The 19,183-nt window shown below is 30.9% G+C and overlaps 1 protein-coding gene across 1 annotated transcript in view; it reads right to left on the reverse strand.

Moving 5' to 3' along the window:
- The window catches only part of LOC106478864 (cGMP-dependent 3',5'-cyclic phosphodiesterase-like), a 76,839-nt gene extending 57,879 nt beyond the window's left edge, over positions 1 to 18,960 (reverse strand). The window contains exons 1-4 of the mRNA XM_022382545.1: positions 18,830 to 18,960; positions 5,091 to 5,150; positions 3,498 to 3,550; positions 513 to 587 (exon numbers count right to left, since the gene is read on the reverse strand). Coding sequence (XP_022238253.1) covers positions 513 to 587; positions 3,498 to 3,550; positions 5,091 to 5,127 — 165 coding nt within the window. The 5' untranslated portion in view covers positions 5,128 to 5,150; positions 18,830 to 18,960. The remainder of the gene's footprint in view (positions 1 to 512; positions 588 to 3,497; positions 3,551 to 5,090; positions 5,151 to 18,829) is intronic.
- Between the last annotated feature and the right edge of the window lie 223 nt (positions 18,961 to 19,183).

The following is a 19,183-nucleotide window of genomic DNA, read 5'->3' on the forward strand; positions in this document are numbered from 1 at the left end:
TCTCTTCTTTAACGTTTGCATTGTTGCTTTTAGTCTAACTTATCGTACAGCTTAGCTCATTTTGGTCTCTATTCAGTAAGGTTTACATTGTTATTTTTAGTTTAACTTACCTTACAGCTTAGCTCATCTTTACCTCTATTCAGTAAGGTTTACATTGTTATTTTTAGTTTAAATTACCTTACAGCTTAGCTCATCTTTACCTCTATTCAGTAAGGTTTACATTGTTATTTTTAGTTTAACTTACCTTACAGCTTAGCTCATCTTTACCTCTATTCAGTAAGGTTTACATTGTTATTTTTAGTTTAACTTATCGTACAGCTTAGCTCATCTTGGTCTCTATTCAGTAAGGTTTACATTGTTATTTTTAATTTAACTTATCGTACAGCTTAGTTCATCTTTACCTCTATTCAGTAAGGTTTACATTGTTATTTTTAGTTTAACTTATCGTACAGCTTAGCTCATCTTGGTCTCTATTCAGTAAGGTTTACATTGTTATTTTTAGTTTAACTTACTTTACAGCTTAGCTCATCTTGATCTTCTGACACCGATAGAAAAAAAATTCTGTGTGCCCCAGTTTTGGCCTCCAACTGCAGATAAACAAATATTACACAAGCAGCTTTGAGTAACACTTTCAAGGCACATGCCATGTGATAAATACGCCTTCAAATACAACTTCAAAATGATCACGTATTGCAGTTATATTCAAACTTTAAATTGCATCACCAATGATTAAATAATCCGGGGATTGAAGCGTATCGCGAAACAAAAGCTTTCCACTTTTAGATATCGAAACTATCACAAAAAATTACTTACTTTTTGTTATAGAGGTTTTAAAACACCAGAGAATTCTTCAAAATGATCAAACGTTTTACAAATAAAATTATGAAAAATTCTGGCCTCCACTCATGACGATCTCAGATGATTAAGCAGAAAGTAAACAAATCTTGTAAAGTTACTCCTATATATCACAGTGATTTCTTGAAAATTTCATGGCATTATCGTTATTAATGTATCTTTAAAGAAGTTATCATCACACATTTGCAAGATTTAATTTTGTTTTCGAATCTTTAATATTTAGGTGAGATTTTTAATTATGTAATTATTGTCATATGGTTGTACTGCTTATGAATAATGAAGGTGAGAAATTATGCAGATTTATATCTGTATAACTGATGGTGTGCTAAATGTTCATAACTAAAAGTTAGGCTTAAGCAAAAGTAAAATCATCATTAATATCTACAAACTTAGAAAGCGACATATAAAATAAAAAAAACAGTGTGTGACTGTATGAATCGGAACAAGACGACTGTTTTAGCAAGTCGTTTTTAGTTGGAGCAGCTCTACAATTTGTTTATCATATTTAAAAACCGGAAATGAAATAGCCAAGATAAATTAACAATAGAATGTTTGACATTGGGCACGGGAAGTAGTGAAACAGAAAAGGGAAAAAACTGAATAAGCAAAGAAAGGTCTCTAAAACTATAACAGTCCCTGGCCCCCATCAAACATAATTATTTCCTGGCTACATTGAAAAATAAAGTTTCTGAAAAAAACGTTAAAATTACAGTAAGTAATATTTCCTCAATGTATATAGAGAGAACTGTGATATATATATATATTTTTGGCGCTTTTGAAAATCCAATAGCTATGGTTACAGATCTTAAATCCCCTGCGTTAATCAGGCCCTGTTTTGGCGAACACTTAGTGGTAAGATCTGGTTGAAAAACTAAAATAGGTTCAAATCATAACCATGTGTAATATATTTCCTTTACTATGTACTAAATATGAAAGTCATTTGGTTATTTTTGTCTTTTAAAAGACCTTGACAAACTGTTGAAGCTGTTGTCTTTTAAAAGCACTAATACCACATAATCAATCAGTAAAAGTGTTAAACTTCGAGTTAAGGGCCCAGAAAGTTTATAATTTGCATTATAATAATGAATCTGAAGTGTAATAGAATCTAACTGTGATACTAAGAAAATGTAAAAATCATTGAAGTGAACTTGTATATTTTTTCTTTGTATTACATGTAAGCATCTGAGTTACGATACTCAACTTCATAATATAACATTACGAAGCACGACTTTTTTATTCTTATGTATACATTACGTTTTTTGGATTTTTCTAATATGTTTTAAACAAACTCTTGAGATATTTTGAGCTAAATTATCAATACTCCTTCATTTGTAATGCGGAAGTTTTACAATTGCACTTTTATAAAGAAACCATTATGAATGTGAAGTTCATGATTTATCTATAATTCAAAGTTTAAGAAACATCCTTTAATATATAGTTTCAGAGTTTGACAGAATGATACCTAAACATTTTGAGTTTTACATTGTACCTATCAAACTTGTGTTACTTGTATATGTATGTAATTTCCTCCTTCTCTGGCTACAGGGCACAGGCATCTGTAATACACTGATGACTCACATTTTTCAATGTTTTTACAGTGTTTTCTCGCTGATGCTAACCTGCCATGTTATAAACAGATAAGAATGGTGAGTAGCTTTGCTGATACTGATTACATTTCGAAAACTCGTTTCACCTTTTTTTGCTTTTGAAGTATCTTATTTATTTCTTCTCTTACCAGAAGTCTGTGATTTAAAGGTCAATGAACGTTTTGATAAAACAATCATGCTAAATACCTATAGTTGAGTATACTATAGGTGAGTAGCTTTGCTGATACTGATACTGATTACATTTCGAAAACTCGTTTCACATTTTTTTGCTTTTGAAGTATTTTATTTATTTCTTCTCTTACCAGAAGTCCGTGATTTAAAGGTCAATGAACGTTTTGATAAAACAATCATGCTAAATACCTATAGTTACACAAAATATAAAACAATATCTCCATATCTGTTTGTTTTTTATTTTTACGTGTCATATTTATAAAAATGTGGGTTACAAGTTGACAACTCAAAATACGTAATACTTATGTTTGTTAGTTTGTTTTTGTTGTTAAACACAAAGCTACACAATGGGTTATCTGTGCTGTGCCCACCATGGGTATCGAAACCCGGATGTTAGAGTTAGAAGCCTTCAGTCTTACCACTAAGCCACTGTGGGAGGTGGAATAATTACAAGTTGGTAGCTAAGCTTATATTTATTTTAAAATTATTTATAATAATGATGATAAGAAGAATCTGATCTTAGTCGAAGCCAAAATGATAAAATTATGAAAAGTATGTCATTTCTATAGAAAAATTTACTTCGAAATCGAAAAATTTCTATTTTGTTTACATAATATGTCAGACCAGAAGCTGAAATCAGTTTATGCAGAACAATTAATTATCTTCTTTTGCAATGATTAGTTTTGGTATTTGGTGTGCTAAGCTATTTCACATATTTTTATAACATTTTCTTAGAAAAGTGGCCAATAGCTTAAATTTAAAGCAAAATATACCACTTGGAGAACTTATCAGAGTCTTCCAAAAAAAGAAGAAAAACAAAGATTATTGTGAACTCTAAAAATTATGATTTGAAAACATACTCACATATCTAGAGATTTTGACTTGTAGTTCCGTTGAAGACGAATTATACAAAGATTCTGTGGAGTTAGTAACAACTATTAAAAAACACATTATACAACAGCTAGTAATGGTAGAGTATTATACCATGTTGTATACTGGGCTACAGTCGTAGTCGTATTAAAACAACAACCTAAGTTTAAAAGTCATTCAGTACATGACTGTGACATAAAATATCTTGGAACATGATGTATTTTAAACATTTGGAACACACCATTTCACAAATACAACAAAAGGCCTTATATGCTTGACTTTCGATATTAAACTAAAATTTAATGAGTTCTGTTTACCTCTAGACCAGACTGTTTTTGTCATAAGATCTCTCAAATGTTATTACAACAAAGAAAAAATACAAAAAAGCTTAACTAATCAATTTACATAAAACATCGAAGGCGGATGGTAATATAGATTTATAAGTGCTGAATTGAAGATGTAATTAACGTTAAATCACGTGTAACTCATCAGAACAAACATTTTACTGAAAGCGACTTGCTAAATATTACAATCAAGATTACAAATGTTCCACTCTACTAGAAATAAATTCAACAAAATTCTTTAAAAGTGATATAAATACTGGCTTTGTCATAGCGACCTCTATTATAAAGAATTGTTTAATTTTATTTTATTTTAAAGAAATAAATAGTTTATTTTTGCTTAGAATAAGTTACATTAAAGCAGTAAACAGTGCTATGTAAAATATGCATATATTTTGTCAAATGTTAACATATGCGTTTTGAACTACAAGAATTGAAACTATTAATTAATTACTGCAAAGCCACTGTTATTTTTAATATCATCCAAGAGTAACATATAAAGCAATAAGTAGTCTCAAGTAAGACATTTTGATTAGTTTGAAAAGCTTTTAAGCTCTACAATATCCATGCGCAAACTCTTAATCTAACATCATTGAAATTTATGTTTACAAAGATTGCTTTCAAGTTTCCCATAAAAATATTTAATTTTACTTAACGTGTCATCTTAACATGTTATGTAAAAGTGTACTTATACATAAGTAAATGTTCAAAATCATAAAATTATGAAATTATTGTTCAAGCTTAGCGGCAGTGGTTTAATAAACAATGCGATATTGAGGAAAGACGCTAATCTTTCCAGTCTGAAACTGAGTCATTAAGGTAAGAAACAGTGACTATTTCAACAACTGTTGTACAGTTGTTAGTAACCCGTCAATATTAAATAAGCCATTAGACCAGAAATATAAGCATCGTTTGACATGCTTTATTAACTTTATGTCGATGTATTATTCAACATTTTATGATACATTGCACCCACCCACCATATATGGTACATATTATAGGTTAGGATCGTGATTTGTGCTTCAGTACATTAAGCATATTTCAGATTGTATCGCCAGATTTAAAGAATAAAATTAGTTTCACATAAACCTGGAATAACTCGATATAAACATCTAATAAAATATTGGCTTGTTAATTTAAAAGTTTATACTGTATAATGTTTAAATCTAAACACTGTAGTACATGACTAAAACAATCTTGCGAGAAATGTATTAAATAGATGTACAGTTTACTCAAGTATACTTACCACATAGCTTTAGTTGATTATAGGGATCTGATTGCATTCTGACAGGCCAAACAATCGGATCTGCAAACATTTCACTATGAGATAAGAATTTATGGAAATTGCCCTTATTAATCTAGACAGTAACTTTTTTCAGTTACGGGATGTGAATATATTGAACGATTTTGTATATTAAGTCAAAAAACAGTTTGAAACACTGGGTACAAATTTGCTCAGCGGTAAGTCTGAGTGCTTATAACACTAAAATTTGCATTTCAACACTCACGGTATGCACAGCATAGATAGCATTGTGTATCTTTGTGCTTATTAACAAATAAATAAAATATGTTAAAGCGATATAGTAGTGAAGACTATAGACTATTGAAGACTACTTTAAGATATATATTTAATGTAGCATTCTGATAATTCTCTCAAAAATGTTTTCAGCGATTTTTAAGAAGCTAAGCCTTAATTAAGAGTAGAGAGAGAGATGGCTACAATATCGAAGTTGGCGTTTTTTGTCAAACCGTCCACGTAATTATAAGCGAAATTTCTCCATCTAAGAAACTATCCATTAAAAAACTTGATATTTTTATTTTTATTGTTCTAAAGAGCTATTGAGAATCTCTTTTTAAAACATCATTTTTTTAAAATTATAACAACACAAAAAGCATTTCCGTGAATTTCGTTATACAGTTAAACAATACAAACGAAATTGTAGCTCATGTTTATTTTTCTATGGGATTTGTCTACTTTGACGACATTACAAATCGTGTTCTTTGCATTTTTTTATTATATGATTTGAAAAAAAACGCACGTAATACAAAAATTTAACAAAGAATAATTTATTTTGGACGCTACATTTTCGTTTGCGTAAAGAAAGAAAAGTTGTCTGAAATTGACACATTGTGTTTGTATTTAACTGGTTTATAAACATAAGTTTAAAATTTAATCATATATAATTTCAATGTATTGGACGGCTGATACAAAATGTTTTCAGAAGGCAAATTCAAACTTTTCAAACTATATACGACTGTTTTCGCAAGGTTGATGTTTTATAATGCAGTATTCTATCGATCACATACAAAATTCCTTACAGAAAATCAAAACTTCATTAAAGCGTTGCTGACTTTTTTACTTACCACTCTGGATGTTTTATAAAATACAAGTCTTCATGAAAAACGTTATATTTTAGTTTGTTTTTATTCAATTTTCTTCAATGTGCCCTGTTACAGAAGCAGCTGTAACATAATCTAGAAATAAAACTGTCCATAACATTTTGATCTATTAATTGAAAAAAATAAAAAAATAAAACAATAATTTGAATAAGTAACACACAAACATCGGCCTTGGAAATTTATTTTTTATAATTAAAAATCTAGAATATAATCTTATATTAGATATATATTTTTTTCTAAAACCTAAATTTAATTTTATCTTGAAACTACGAAAGTTTACCTTTGTATAATAAAGACCCCCCCCCCGTGGCACAGCGGTATGTCTGCGGACTTAAAACGCTAGAAACCGGGTTTCGATACCTGTGGTGGGCAGAGCACAGATATCCCTTGTGTAGCTTTGTGCATAATTAAAAACAAACAAACATAATAAAGCCGCTGCTACATTGTAATATTTTAGTAATATTGTATGTATCACATTATTTACCAAACTAAAGGAAACACATAAACATAGCAAATTATGTACGTACAAACTGATACTGTAGATAGTGATAGAAGCATTAATTTTAGTCTTTTCGTTACATCTGTTTAAACCAACGTAATCGCATAATAACTTATGACTAAAGAGGGAGCACAAACTAGGTCTATTTTCCCAAGACATGCTAACCGTAGCTAATATAATGAGAACTAAGATAATTTCTTTATATTAAATGTACTGCTTTAAAAAGAACAAAAATATCATTGGGAAATTATACAAATATTCGTTTCGGAATCAGCTAACACAGTCCGATCTTGTATACTTGTATACTTCCTCTTCTGTTGACGTCAGGTTTACGTCATGGTGAACGTCATAAACTCTAATTCTTCATTTCTTTTTTATATGTAATATTCACTAGATTGGTTTATTTATTTCTTATACTTGATAGTGTAGATCTGTTGATATTCCACATGTTTCATTGGTCAAATATTTAATATCCTTTTACTTCTTTCATTTCTTCTTCTTATTTTCTCCATTTCCTTCTTTAATTATTTTTCTGAATTGTTTTTCCCTCTTTTCCAGTATTATTTCTTTTCTTTAATGTTTTTGATTATAGTTTTTTACTCTTATTCGTCATTCTTTTTGGATTGATTCTGTAATTCAATTTGCTTGACGTACGCAGCTCCTCTACTATAACAGGACAATGATTTCTGCGACAGAGTGAGTACAACATGCAAAGTATAAAGATAAACAGGTTAAAACTGACATTTGCACTATTAACAATTAATTATATTATCAGATGATTGATTTAAATTAATATATAGTGGTATAAATAGATAAATATAGAAAAAGTTTAAAAAGTATTTTAAATAAAAATTAAATTTTTGTATTTTTGTTGCCGTCCCTAATTTTGGACTATCGACCAGTTGGAAGGCAGCCAGTCAGCAACATTCTACCATTCATCACTCATGTTAATGGAAAGACTGTCACTCTTATAATGCACTTACAGCAGTGTGGGGGATACTTAGTAGTATCGTACAAATTCGAACTCAGCTCACCAGCTCCGAAATCTTTATTTCTCACACAGGGCCATCCCCACGTTTTTTATTATAGAGAATGACCATATGTTCGAGTCCTCTAAAACTATTTTCCTAAAGAGCGTAGTTTTTACAAATAGTAGAGTTGGTAAATGAAATTTGAAAGAAAACATGAATTCAATAAGTTATAATAAAGCGTTACATAGATGATAAACTGGTGAATGGCTCATGTCTATTAATAGATAAACAAATTTACCCATAATCATATTATGCTTTCAAAGTTTTGATATATTTTCATTAGATCGATACTTCAATATTCATGTTTAAACTTATTGTCGGGAAAATATCAAACTTTGGGCTACGTCCAAGAACGATTGATTATTTCGAGGAAATTAAAAAAGATGCCCGTGTAGCTTTGCGCTTAACTACAAACAAACCATATCTGGGTTTTACAGAAGGATCCAAGGTCATTTAGCATAGAAAAATGTTTGATGTTTGTGATAAAACATTGCACTTAAATACATTTATGTTCTAAGCGTGCTGTCCATTTTTGATCAAATCAACATCTTTTACTCCTAATATAGTATGGTTCCCTTAAGTTAATAGAATACAAAAAATATGCACGAGGTTTTAAAGAAAAAGAAGAGACAATTTTATGACATTCAGATATATATATATATAGAGCACCACTGCAGAAGCCATATGTTAACTTGAACTACACTGCTGTCTTTACAAAAACCCCAAAATTAAACATTCAGAAAATACACTTTAGTAGTTGTGTCGCTAAACGGAATTCTATATTCGTTGTCTAAACATTAGCTGAGCTAATCAGGTTGGTAATGTATCGATTACCTTCGGAGAGGGTAGGGTGGGGGGGGGGGTTACTGTGTATAAATACAGGTGTTTGGACGTGAAAACTGTAAACAAAATATAATAAGCACATGTATATATTGCCCAAAGTAAAAATCATTCAATTTATATTTCTTGCCTTATGCTTCGAGTATAATGTATGTATTAAAATTATTTGACTACTGAAACAATGTTTAGCAATAATATGAAAAAAAAAAAGAATACAGACGGAATTGAATCCCCGGCTACCCCTATACAAAACGTGTGCTGTGTCATACAAGCCAAAGGCTAAAACCTTTTTTTACATATGCAGCATTATTGTTTGTTTGTAGTTAAGTACAGAGCTACACAATGGGCTATTCGGGTTCTGCCCACTATGGTTACCGAAATCTTTCTAACATTGTAAATCCGCAGACATGCCGATGCGCAGCATTATTAAGCGGAATACTACATATATGACAATCGACGTTATAAAACAGTGAAATTAAAAAAAAAAATACGGCATCAAGAAGTGTAAAAATCAACTGTCTTAATTTGTCACTATTTCACTTGTTTTTATTTTTCCTTCCATCATGATATCAACTCTTTTTCTATTCTTTCCTAATGTATTAACAAAGCGTTGAGCCCACTACCAGTAACGTAAATGGTGTAATATTTTATTCCCCTAACGGGTAAATTCGTTCTTCGTTTATGAAGCGTATTTAAACTTTAGTCTTACTTGTCGATTTTTAAGCGCCTGTATTGATATAACTGTAAACGTATAATTGTTATGGAATAATGATTTTTTTTTAATTATGGTATCAAGAAGGGTAAAAATCAACTGTTGTCATGTGTCTTTTTGTACATGTCTTGTGTGTCTAAATCGTATTTGTATAACATGTGAAACCTGTAATTATTTTCTTTCACGCAATGTGTTAGCTGTAGCACATCGCAAATGAATGAAGTTGGGGCAGTGACTATTAAGGCTAATTGCTGTGAATTATATAGTGGGTAAATTCGTGCTTGCAAGATTGTATGTATAGTACGTATTACATAAACGATTAAGGAAACACTTAATAAACATCATGGTGATATTAGAGCAGACTTTGAAAAACAAATTTATTTAAGAAATAAGACTATAATAATAAGAAGCAGTCATTTTAATGGAGTATTTTCTCAATAGATTACTATGATCATCATAACGTATTTGACCTTCGTATTAATGGGTTGGTACGTTAAAACAAATTATATTATTCTGTTTTTATGATTAGTATTACTTTGATTAATAGCGTCAAAAATTAGGGTTCTTGGGCAGATTCTGTTGGTAATTTTTATCGACTTAAATGTCGGTATCATCACTGCAAAGTCATCGTTGTATTTATGATAGAGACGTTATCTTCCCAGTACGTTCGGAAACCGTAAGTTAATCAACGCTATAATTACTATCTTTCCACTTTTGTAAAAAAAAAACTACTTCTTGCTTCCAGACGTAACAGTGTTACGTACCACAAACGCCCATTAATTAATTATTCGTGCACAGTAATATCAAACTGATTTAATTATCTGATTTGACAGATTCACAAGCAGGTACTAAACCACGCAGGAAACTTAAATATGCTTCCTACACACACATTAACGACGCTATATATGTCTGAAAGTATTCTAATACTGAGAGAATATTTCACTTAAACAACTTATTTTATTACACTATGTAATATGCCTAAAACGTAGACATTTATACAACAGATGGATATTCTATCGACGTGGTGAAAGGATTCAGAAAGATTTGTATACATTAAACTAGGGTTGGCTGTGCTCCGGAATCCGGAACCGATTCCGTATCCTAGAACTGAAGCAAATCTGGTCAATTTTTTGAGTTGTGCTCCGTAGCCGGAGCTGGTAGTACTGAAAACGAAGTGGAGCTGGAGCCAGAGCTGCTCTATTCATTTCTACCTTTTCTGTAAACTTTGTGATATTTTTTTATAACTTGAATTAACAAAATAAATAACTATAGAGGTATACACACCAATCATTAAACTCTCGAAATTAGTTTTCAGAATTACTTAATGTACTTTTGCTATTGATATAATGTGCAAGGAGAATATACAGTATAAGTAACAAATATTTAACTTGTTGAAAAAGCTGTGTATCTATATGAATTGAATAATAAAAAAATATCATACAACCTTTTCTAAAATCACAGTTCTGATGTATTAAACCGTGTTGTATGAGAAATTCTAATTGCATAAAGAAGTTATATTACTTTAATTGATAACTTAGGAATTCGTGCTTATGCAGTTTTAATTATACTGCTTTCTCTGCCGACCAGCACTATACTAATTGACGTCACAAGTACATTCATTGTTTTATACAAGTTATATAGTTGTTCTGGAGAGGAATGAAAACAAGTAAAGAGTTATATGTAATTACGTTATGATATATGTTACTATCTATGGCATTATATCAAACTCTCTAGATTTTTCTGCATCCATTTCCTTCTCTAAGAATTAAGAAAACGTATGGCTTCATGAGAGCCTTTGATTTATTTTCAGCTCTAATTTGATTAAAAAATAAAATAAAAAAGTTACCTGTTATAAGTAATATGATGCTTTATCTCCAGCGTTTTTGGAGATGAAACAATTAAGATTTTTAATTAACTATTTTTTTTACTGAAGGTTTCAAGTAAAAAATTGGAAGTTCAATTGGAATGAAAACCAGAACTGCAGGTGTAATCTTGACTGAATATATTGAAACTGGGAGCGATAAAGATATAAAAATAATGGGTCGCGCTAAATATTATTTAAAATACCTGTATAGTGTGTTTATTGAATTGTTTTTTTTTATATGTTTTGTGTACTTAGCCTTAAAGTTGTTTTAAAGTTGTTCGTTATTTTCGATTGTTCTGTGTTCTCACTGTTTTATGTTTGGATTATTTATTAATACAAAACTGCTAGTATGTTCATGTTAATGTTGATTTTGTTGAAAGGGTATCTGAAAAGTTTATATAAACAAATATATTAAATTTAAATTCAGATTTCATATTCCCGATTCCTTTTCTGAAAATCCGTTTAACCCTATGGATCGTTTTACTTCTAAATAACACCATAAATCATAATTAGTATTATCCTAGTTAGCCATAGGGTTCTGTTGGTTTGGAACAGGAGTCAGGAAAAAGCAGCTGAAGCTGTAGCTTGGAGCATTTCTGGAGCCAGCTTAGAGTTCGAACTGTACCGTTAGAGATACTCCAAAGCCAGCAAACCAAGAGCACTGCCAACTTTACATCAAACAACACAATATCGACCAAATGACGAAACAGCACTTTAACAACGAAAGACAAATAATTGACGAATTTTTTTATTTACCTTAAACATGCACCCACCCGCTTTCAACAGGGAAGCTGATCTACGAACTTGAATCAACAGCTATAACAAATTAATGAACTTTTACCTTTAATTAATATTCCATACGTTTCTTATAATTTCAAAGTCAGAATCATCATGCTTATTCTTATCAGTCTTATTTCTTGAATGAGTTACAGATTCATAGTCTGTTTTCAATTGATCACGACATTAGCTTACAGAGACTACCTCCAATTTTAAGCACACCGGAAAAGGCGAAGAGGCATCATTAAAGCTTGGTTCCAAATGTTTAATTAATTCCAAATTTGCGAATAAAGGAGGTTTTATTAATTACACATTTGAAATTAAGCTTTAATAATGCATTTGGCGATTGGCTTTTATCGTGACATTTAATAATACTTTAATTTATATTCTGTTTCATTGATCGTGTACTTGTTTATTTTGCAATGAAATTAGAAGAAAAACGACCTTTACTCTCTAGATAATAATTAAAAAAATTTTTTCAATCAATATTTCGGCATTGTACATAAAAATTTCCAATTTTAATTTTGCGTCTTGCGGTTTTTATGAGCGTTTTTTACAACTACCTCACCTTCTCTGGATGGATATTCACCAAATTCAGCATGAAGGTTTGTTGGATCCATAATTTTTCTATATTCAGTCTACGCGTATATAATATAAGAACTGTAAACTGTAATTGGTTTATTTCTGACAAAGCACGTTCATTATTGTTACGTATCTGCTTGTTTGTTAATTTCCCGTAGAAAGTATTTCCGAGAAACTTCAGCGATACAAGTACTTTCTTAATTAAAACTACTTTATTTTTTCTCGATACAACTTTGTAATACACATAATTTCCACAGTCAATGCGTTTGCAATCTCGATAACAAAACACACACTTTATATTACCGTCACTACCGCTCGCTTGACTCAATTATCTCTCTCTTCGATCTATCTATCTATGCAATTATATCTCCGCTTTATTTGCCGGGCTTATATACTAAAAAAGAGGGCGCCTGGAACAGACTAGAGTTGCCAGGAAAAGTCACGATCCTTCTAGAAACTCCAGCGCGCATACTCCCAGAGTCGCGTGACTTCCGCTGTCGTAACACTATAAATATTATTATATTTATTGCAATTGTATCTTAGTTCTTCAAAATTAAAGAAAGAACAAGAATTCGAGCCGCTTTCAGAAGGTAAATCATCCCTTTTCAGAGGTGAACTATCAACAAGATGAAAGTGTGAATAATAGCTGAGTATTGGGATCTAATAGGCCTACAATTTGTGTTAATGATCACTTAGCAGATTTTTTCCTACTTTCCACTTAACTTGTTCATAACGATATACGAATCAGAGATATGTAAAACAGTATTTTACGTCTATCTGTTGCCTCTCCAAAGTTACTGCTCAGGTGGTCTTTCGTTCAATACAATAACTCGTCTAGAGTGGTTCACTCTAAATGATTTTACCTCAAATATTAAGCCTATTGTTTGACAGTGATTTACGCTGTATAAAAAAATATCGTTAAAATGGATGTGTATATATATATATATTAGACAGTAGAGGAGATTAAAGAATATATTTAAAATAAAAACAACAGACGCTTAATAAGCAATTTGGAAATTTTGGAACCAGGGAACAGGGAATATCATTAAAGATCTGAAATACTTGTCTACTTGAAAGTAAGAATAAAAAAATGTAAAAAGCAGAACTTTCCAGGTAAATGTGGTAGGAGATAGTTTCATTTATTATGTATATAAGTAAACAAAATGAGTTAATATCCTCTTGGTAGATAATAAATCATAACTCGAAGGCCTTTAAATTGAAAACCCTGCAAGAACAATGCAGTTCGGATTTTCAGTGTTCAAAGTGGCAATCCACTGGAATTTGTTCACCTCTCTATTGAGTTTAGTTCCGATAAAACTGCTGGGAAGATTTAAATGTTAAGCCATAAATATTTTTTATGGATTTTGTACACCATATGGATAGTTACAGCTTCTTACTTCATAGGATAGTGTTGAGTGTTTGCACATACTCTATTTGGTGATTATACAATGCATATTATTGAAACTGAGTTTACTATATTTAGTTCATCATAGTGTACTATGTGTTATCTAAAAATGTTTTTAATACTTAATCTACCTTAGTTTAATACGTTGTTTAAGCGTGAATGGAACGAACTGGTGTAATTCTGGTTAAACATATTTTGTTGTGCATGGTTTGGTATGCATAATTTAAACATGGTTTAGTAGATTTGGTTTAAACACCATTTTTATGGGTACTTGTAATCCTGCTTTACTAAATCATTGTTCAACATGATTTATTTTTTTCTAACTCTGGTTTGTATGAAATGAGTTAGCGTATTTTATTTATTCTCAGACACATTTAGTATATCATAGTTAAATCAAATTCATTTCATTGTTTAGTGTATCATGAACAGCGGTATATTTTAATTATTCCTATCTGGTTCAGTATATCATGTTTAAGCGTGGTCTGCAATATTTATTTTCACACTGGCTTATCGTATGATGGTATGATAAGGACTAATAGTTGTACTGATAGCCCAGTATATTGGTTTTGTATTATAAGTTTAATGATTATTGAAACTCTTGGCTGGAAGAGTATTTTCAGTTATCAACATTAAAGGCGTCATCTCATTTTAGAGAGTTGGTGTATTACAAACGTAATCTATCTTGTGTGGTTGCTCAAAACATACAGATATTAAAAATAATGTATATATTTTTGTTCCCGCAGTTTAATTAATAAATATTTCATACTACTTCTTCCATATAACAGTTTAGGCAACTTTGATATTATTTGTTCAGTATAATGATAGTTGAATAAACTCTCTACATTCTGCCTGCGATTCATAATGGAACACTATAATTGATACGCAAGTTTAAATAACAGGATATCTAAACAATGAACTGCACTAAACGTAAACACTTATAACTACATAAAAACATTCAAAATATAAACACACGCAGAAAATAAAGTAAAATAAAGGTACTCGATATTTGATGAATAGATTAAAGGGAAACCTATCCTAAGAGTAAATACTTAAGCAGAAGCTCTAATATAAATACTCAAACATGAAAATGACTAAAGTATAAATACATGAAACTCAAAACAATTACCTTCACACAAACAATAATAAACTAACCTGAAATAAAATGCATGATATTGCAGCCCTAAACTAGAAATCTGATATCAATTTCAGGTTTTACTTGATTGACAAAACTTATACATTTCACCATAAAATAAAACAAGTAATTAATACTTGAAACCGTGAGCACTTGGTGAAACTTCATAATTAAAGAACTGAGAAAAACAAAAACAACTCAACGTTTCACATTTGTTTTTGTCTTCCTCAATTCTGTGAATAATTCTATTATATTTTTTTCTACATAGGGTTTAGTGTGTTATATTCAAACAACTTATAATATGAAAAGCAGCAAGACACGTGACATTCCAGCAGGTATAAAATCGCGGTGGAACGGAATGTATTATAACTACATTTTGATATTATTTGACGTTTTATACGTAATATGATGCCAGCGATAATTGAGAGACTTTGGAAAAGGTGTATAATAGTTTTTCCGATGCAAAATATTTGTACACCCGGATCATAAATATGTGTGAGCTTAGGGATTTAGAATTTCCAAGATGGGGATATACATATATATTTCTTGAACTTAATGACATTAGAAAACAAATAAATATGGGTCAGCTTGGGTAATCAAGACTATTCAGAAAAGGATCTGCAACAAGTCGTACCCAGCAGTGGTAAGAAAAGTGCGCATGGTCTTTTATTACCTCATTTATTTAGTTCAATATGTAGGCGAGACTTCGCGGTTTTTTAGAAGCAAATTGATTGGCCACAGATTCGCAGCAGAAAAAAGAACTACTCGAATTTTCTCTATCAAATCTTTAACTCCCCAGGGCATACGTGTGAATATTTTATGCGTATATCCCGCAGAATACATGTAATGTGAATATTTAAATATTTACGCGCTAAACGTGTGGAAAGAGAGAGCTGCTGGATAAGAAGTGTAGTTAAATAATCTATATTTTATCTAATACCTTGCAAGAGGGCCACGTAGTCGACGGCGCAAGCACAGAACAAACGGTGCTAAAGCACAGAACAGTTTATTATGAGACCTACGAGAAGTTCATTAAACAAGAAGGTCTCAGAGATTTGTACGTTATCTTGCGAAGGTTATGGGTTAATAAGCTTATCTTTGTTCAATCGAGGTTTGATGCGCAATGTAGGATAGCTATTATTTGCTGTTTGGTATCACTTAAATTCAAAACAACAACCGCTAATGAATATAAGAATAAGGTTTACCTTGCAGTTCCATTTTTTAATTGAAGTATAGAATTTTTTAAATTATAATCAATAGTCAGAGACACTTTTATATGACATTTATTACCTACGACATGCAGAATTAAATACTTAACTATTAGCTGAAAAAAGGCCATTGGAGTAACATCTTTAATTATAACAAAGTGTTAGATAACGTATTCAATGAAGAGTTACACAACATTTCATCCTGTAAATGCGAATATAGCTCATCATCACCTTACATCTATTTTCCATCGACCACGTTTTCACCGGTAACCCTGATATTGTGACACAAAAATTCACGACTACTAATGATTAAAGGTCCAAAAAAATAATCACATTTCATTTCGTGAAGTTTTACATAAATGGAGCAAAAAAAATGGAACTTAAAAGTGATCTTATTCAGAAACTGGATAAATAAAGTTAAAAACATAATCAACAAACGCTTAGAATATTTAAAGAAATTCACTATCAACAACAACGAACGTGTGATGAGTAAAAAAGAAATTATTGATCATATAGACTATTTTCATAGATAGTCATCCCTTTCGCAGATAAAACAACTAACGTGTAAAAAGTTGTGTATTATAACTTTATGTAAAGAACTAGAATTTAATCCAAATAGATTAAAACCTTCAAGTAACGAAGTTTATGACCACGTTCAAACCGAATATAGAAAGTATCATGAATAAACACTTTACAGTTTTACAAGACAGTGGAATACACTCGACTAAACCAAACAATGTATTACCAGCCTATGCTCTTAAATCTTGAGAATTCAAACTCCTAAGGAAATGAGTGTACAAAAAATTTCACAAATATATAAATGAAAGATGTGAATACACACATTATAGGTGTATCATTACTTCACATCCATAATTGTATGATTTCACACTTCTTTCTTACAGAGAAAGTAAAAAAAAACCACACTAAAAGACAGAAGCTGTGTGACTTCATTACTAAAATTAACCTTTAATACCAAAAGGACCCCACTAAAATATTACAGGCATCGATCATTCAATATGAGGCATAAAAGAGTTTATGTTTGAGAAAAAAATGATGATAGAAACGAGGAAAAGTATAAGTATAACGTGGTATCGGTGTCTGGTACTGGTATGAACTCTGGTATTTCTTATTTCCTGTTGAGTGACAATTTCATAAATCGATATAAAACGAAGCTTCTTGAGCAATTCACTGCTGCTTGGGTAGTATGCAGAATTTCAGAATCTACCAAATCGAGCGTGTGAATATTACCATGCGTTGAGGTTGAGCAAGAATGAACACTCTTCAAAACCCAAACCAAGTGTCTAGTTATTTAACTTATCTAAATTTTAAATTGTTCTTATGATATTATTTAAACCATAGTTAACTTGAACTGTTCTTAACTTTCAACTTATAACTAATTAACTGATCTTTATTGATGATATAATAGAAATTCCTGTTAAAACAATATTACGAACTTTATATGATTTGAGACAGCTTATTTGTTGTTTTATATATCTATATTTTCATTCAAGTACTTTAGATGACAAAATAATCAACTAACGATTAATACATAGGACTTTATATGCGCTTGAAAATACTTCATCGAATTATAATTCTATGTTAAATTCATGGTCTAAAAATGTAAAGCACTTTCATGTTTAATAATACATCTGAAGCTCACGAATAAGAATACTATTAATATATTATACTGAATAAGCATTATTTTATTTAAATACAAGTCAGTGTTTGTTTTTGTGAGCTCCAACTATTAACTCCTCAGACTTTACGCAGTGGCCCAGCGTTATGTCTACGGATTTACAACGCTAGAAACCGGATTTCGATACCCGTATTGGGCATAGCACAGATAGTCCATTGTGTAGCTTTGTGCTTAATTACAAACAAACAAACAAACTCAGGCTTTAGTAAATGTTCTTCTATGATATATCGCTACCAGTTAGATTTTAAAATCCGGTGGCGTAGGAAACGAGGGGAAGGAGCACTTTTAACTCTGTCCTAGTAAAAATATATCAAAATTAGGAAAATTACCCTCAGGAAAAGCAGAAGAATGCATAAAATGTAATCCAGAACCCCTACCATAATGGGTGCTTGTGTGGCGTAGCATTCCCTCACCTTTCTCGGTAAAATATAACCTGGTAACCCATACTTTTAAATTGCCTGCTATGCCTCTGACATTTTATGAAAATTTTTTTACAATTAAAGACAGAAGTTTTATTATTGTATATATATATTCATGTTTTTTCACAGCGGTTGAGCTATAATTTGAGTCGTAGAGAAGTTTCATAGCATGCAAACAGTTTTTTGTAACATTGATCTTTTGTAACTTAAATCACCGTTTTTATTAATAAACTAGCTTCATAACGGTATGATGCAGAAAAGACAGAGCTCCAGTTTTTCATATGCATTACAATATATTTTAGTGGGTTTACGAACAACATATGTGTCATTATGAAACTGCTTTTTTAGCACCTGTGTTTGTTCCTACAAGATAACTGCTAGTTCTAAAAGTAGAACAAAAATAATTTTGTTATCACTTACCTCTTGCTTAATTCAATGTATTTAATTCTTCATATCAACTTTAACGCTGTTGAAGGATGGAAGCACATTTCCTGACTTTTGCAATGATAAAGAGCACTAGATAGTCTGTTTGATCTCAACTGCACTCACATTACGAACGTTCAAAAGTGAACCTGAGTCTTCTAGTAATGTGACAAAAGTAGAAGTGAATAAAGGTTCGGAAGTGGGCTTTACCAATAAGCTCAAGCAGGGGAGCAGGGTAGAGGGAGTAGAACAGATTTCCGTTATTGTAAACAGCGATAGTCTAGTTTTGATTTCCGCATATTTTTGGTAATGATCTATGACACTATTATTAAATTACTATAAGATGAAAAT

Source organism: Limulus polyphemus, unplaced genomic scaffold, assembly GCF_000517525.1.
Source record: "Limulus polyphemus unplaced genomic scaffold, Limulus_polyphemus-2.1.2 Scaffold256, whole genome shotgun sequence".
Taxonomy (NCBI): Eukaryota; Metazoa; Arthropoda; class Merostomata; order Xiphosura; family Limulidae; genus Limulus; species Limulus polyphemus.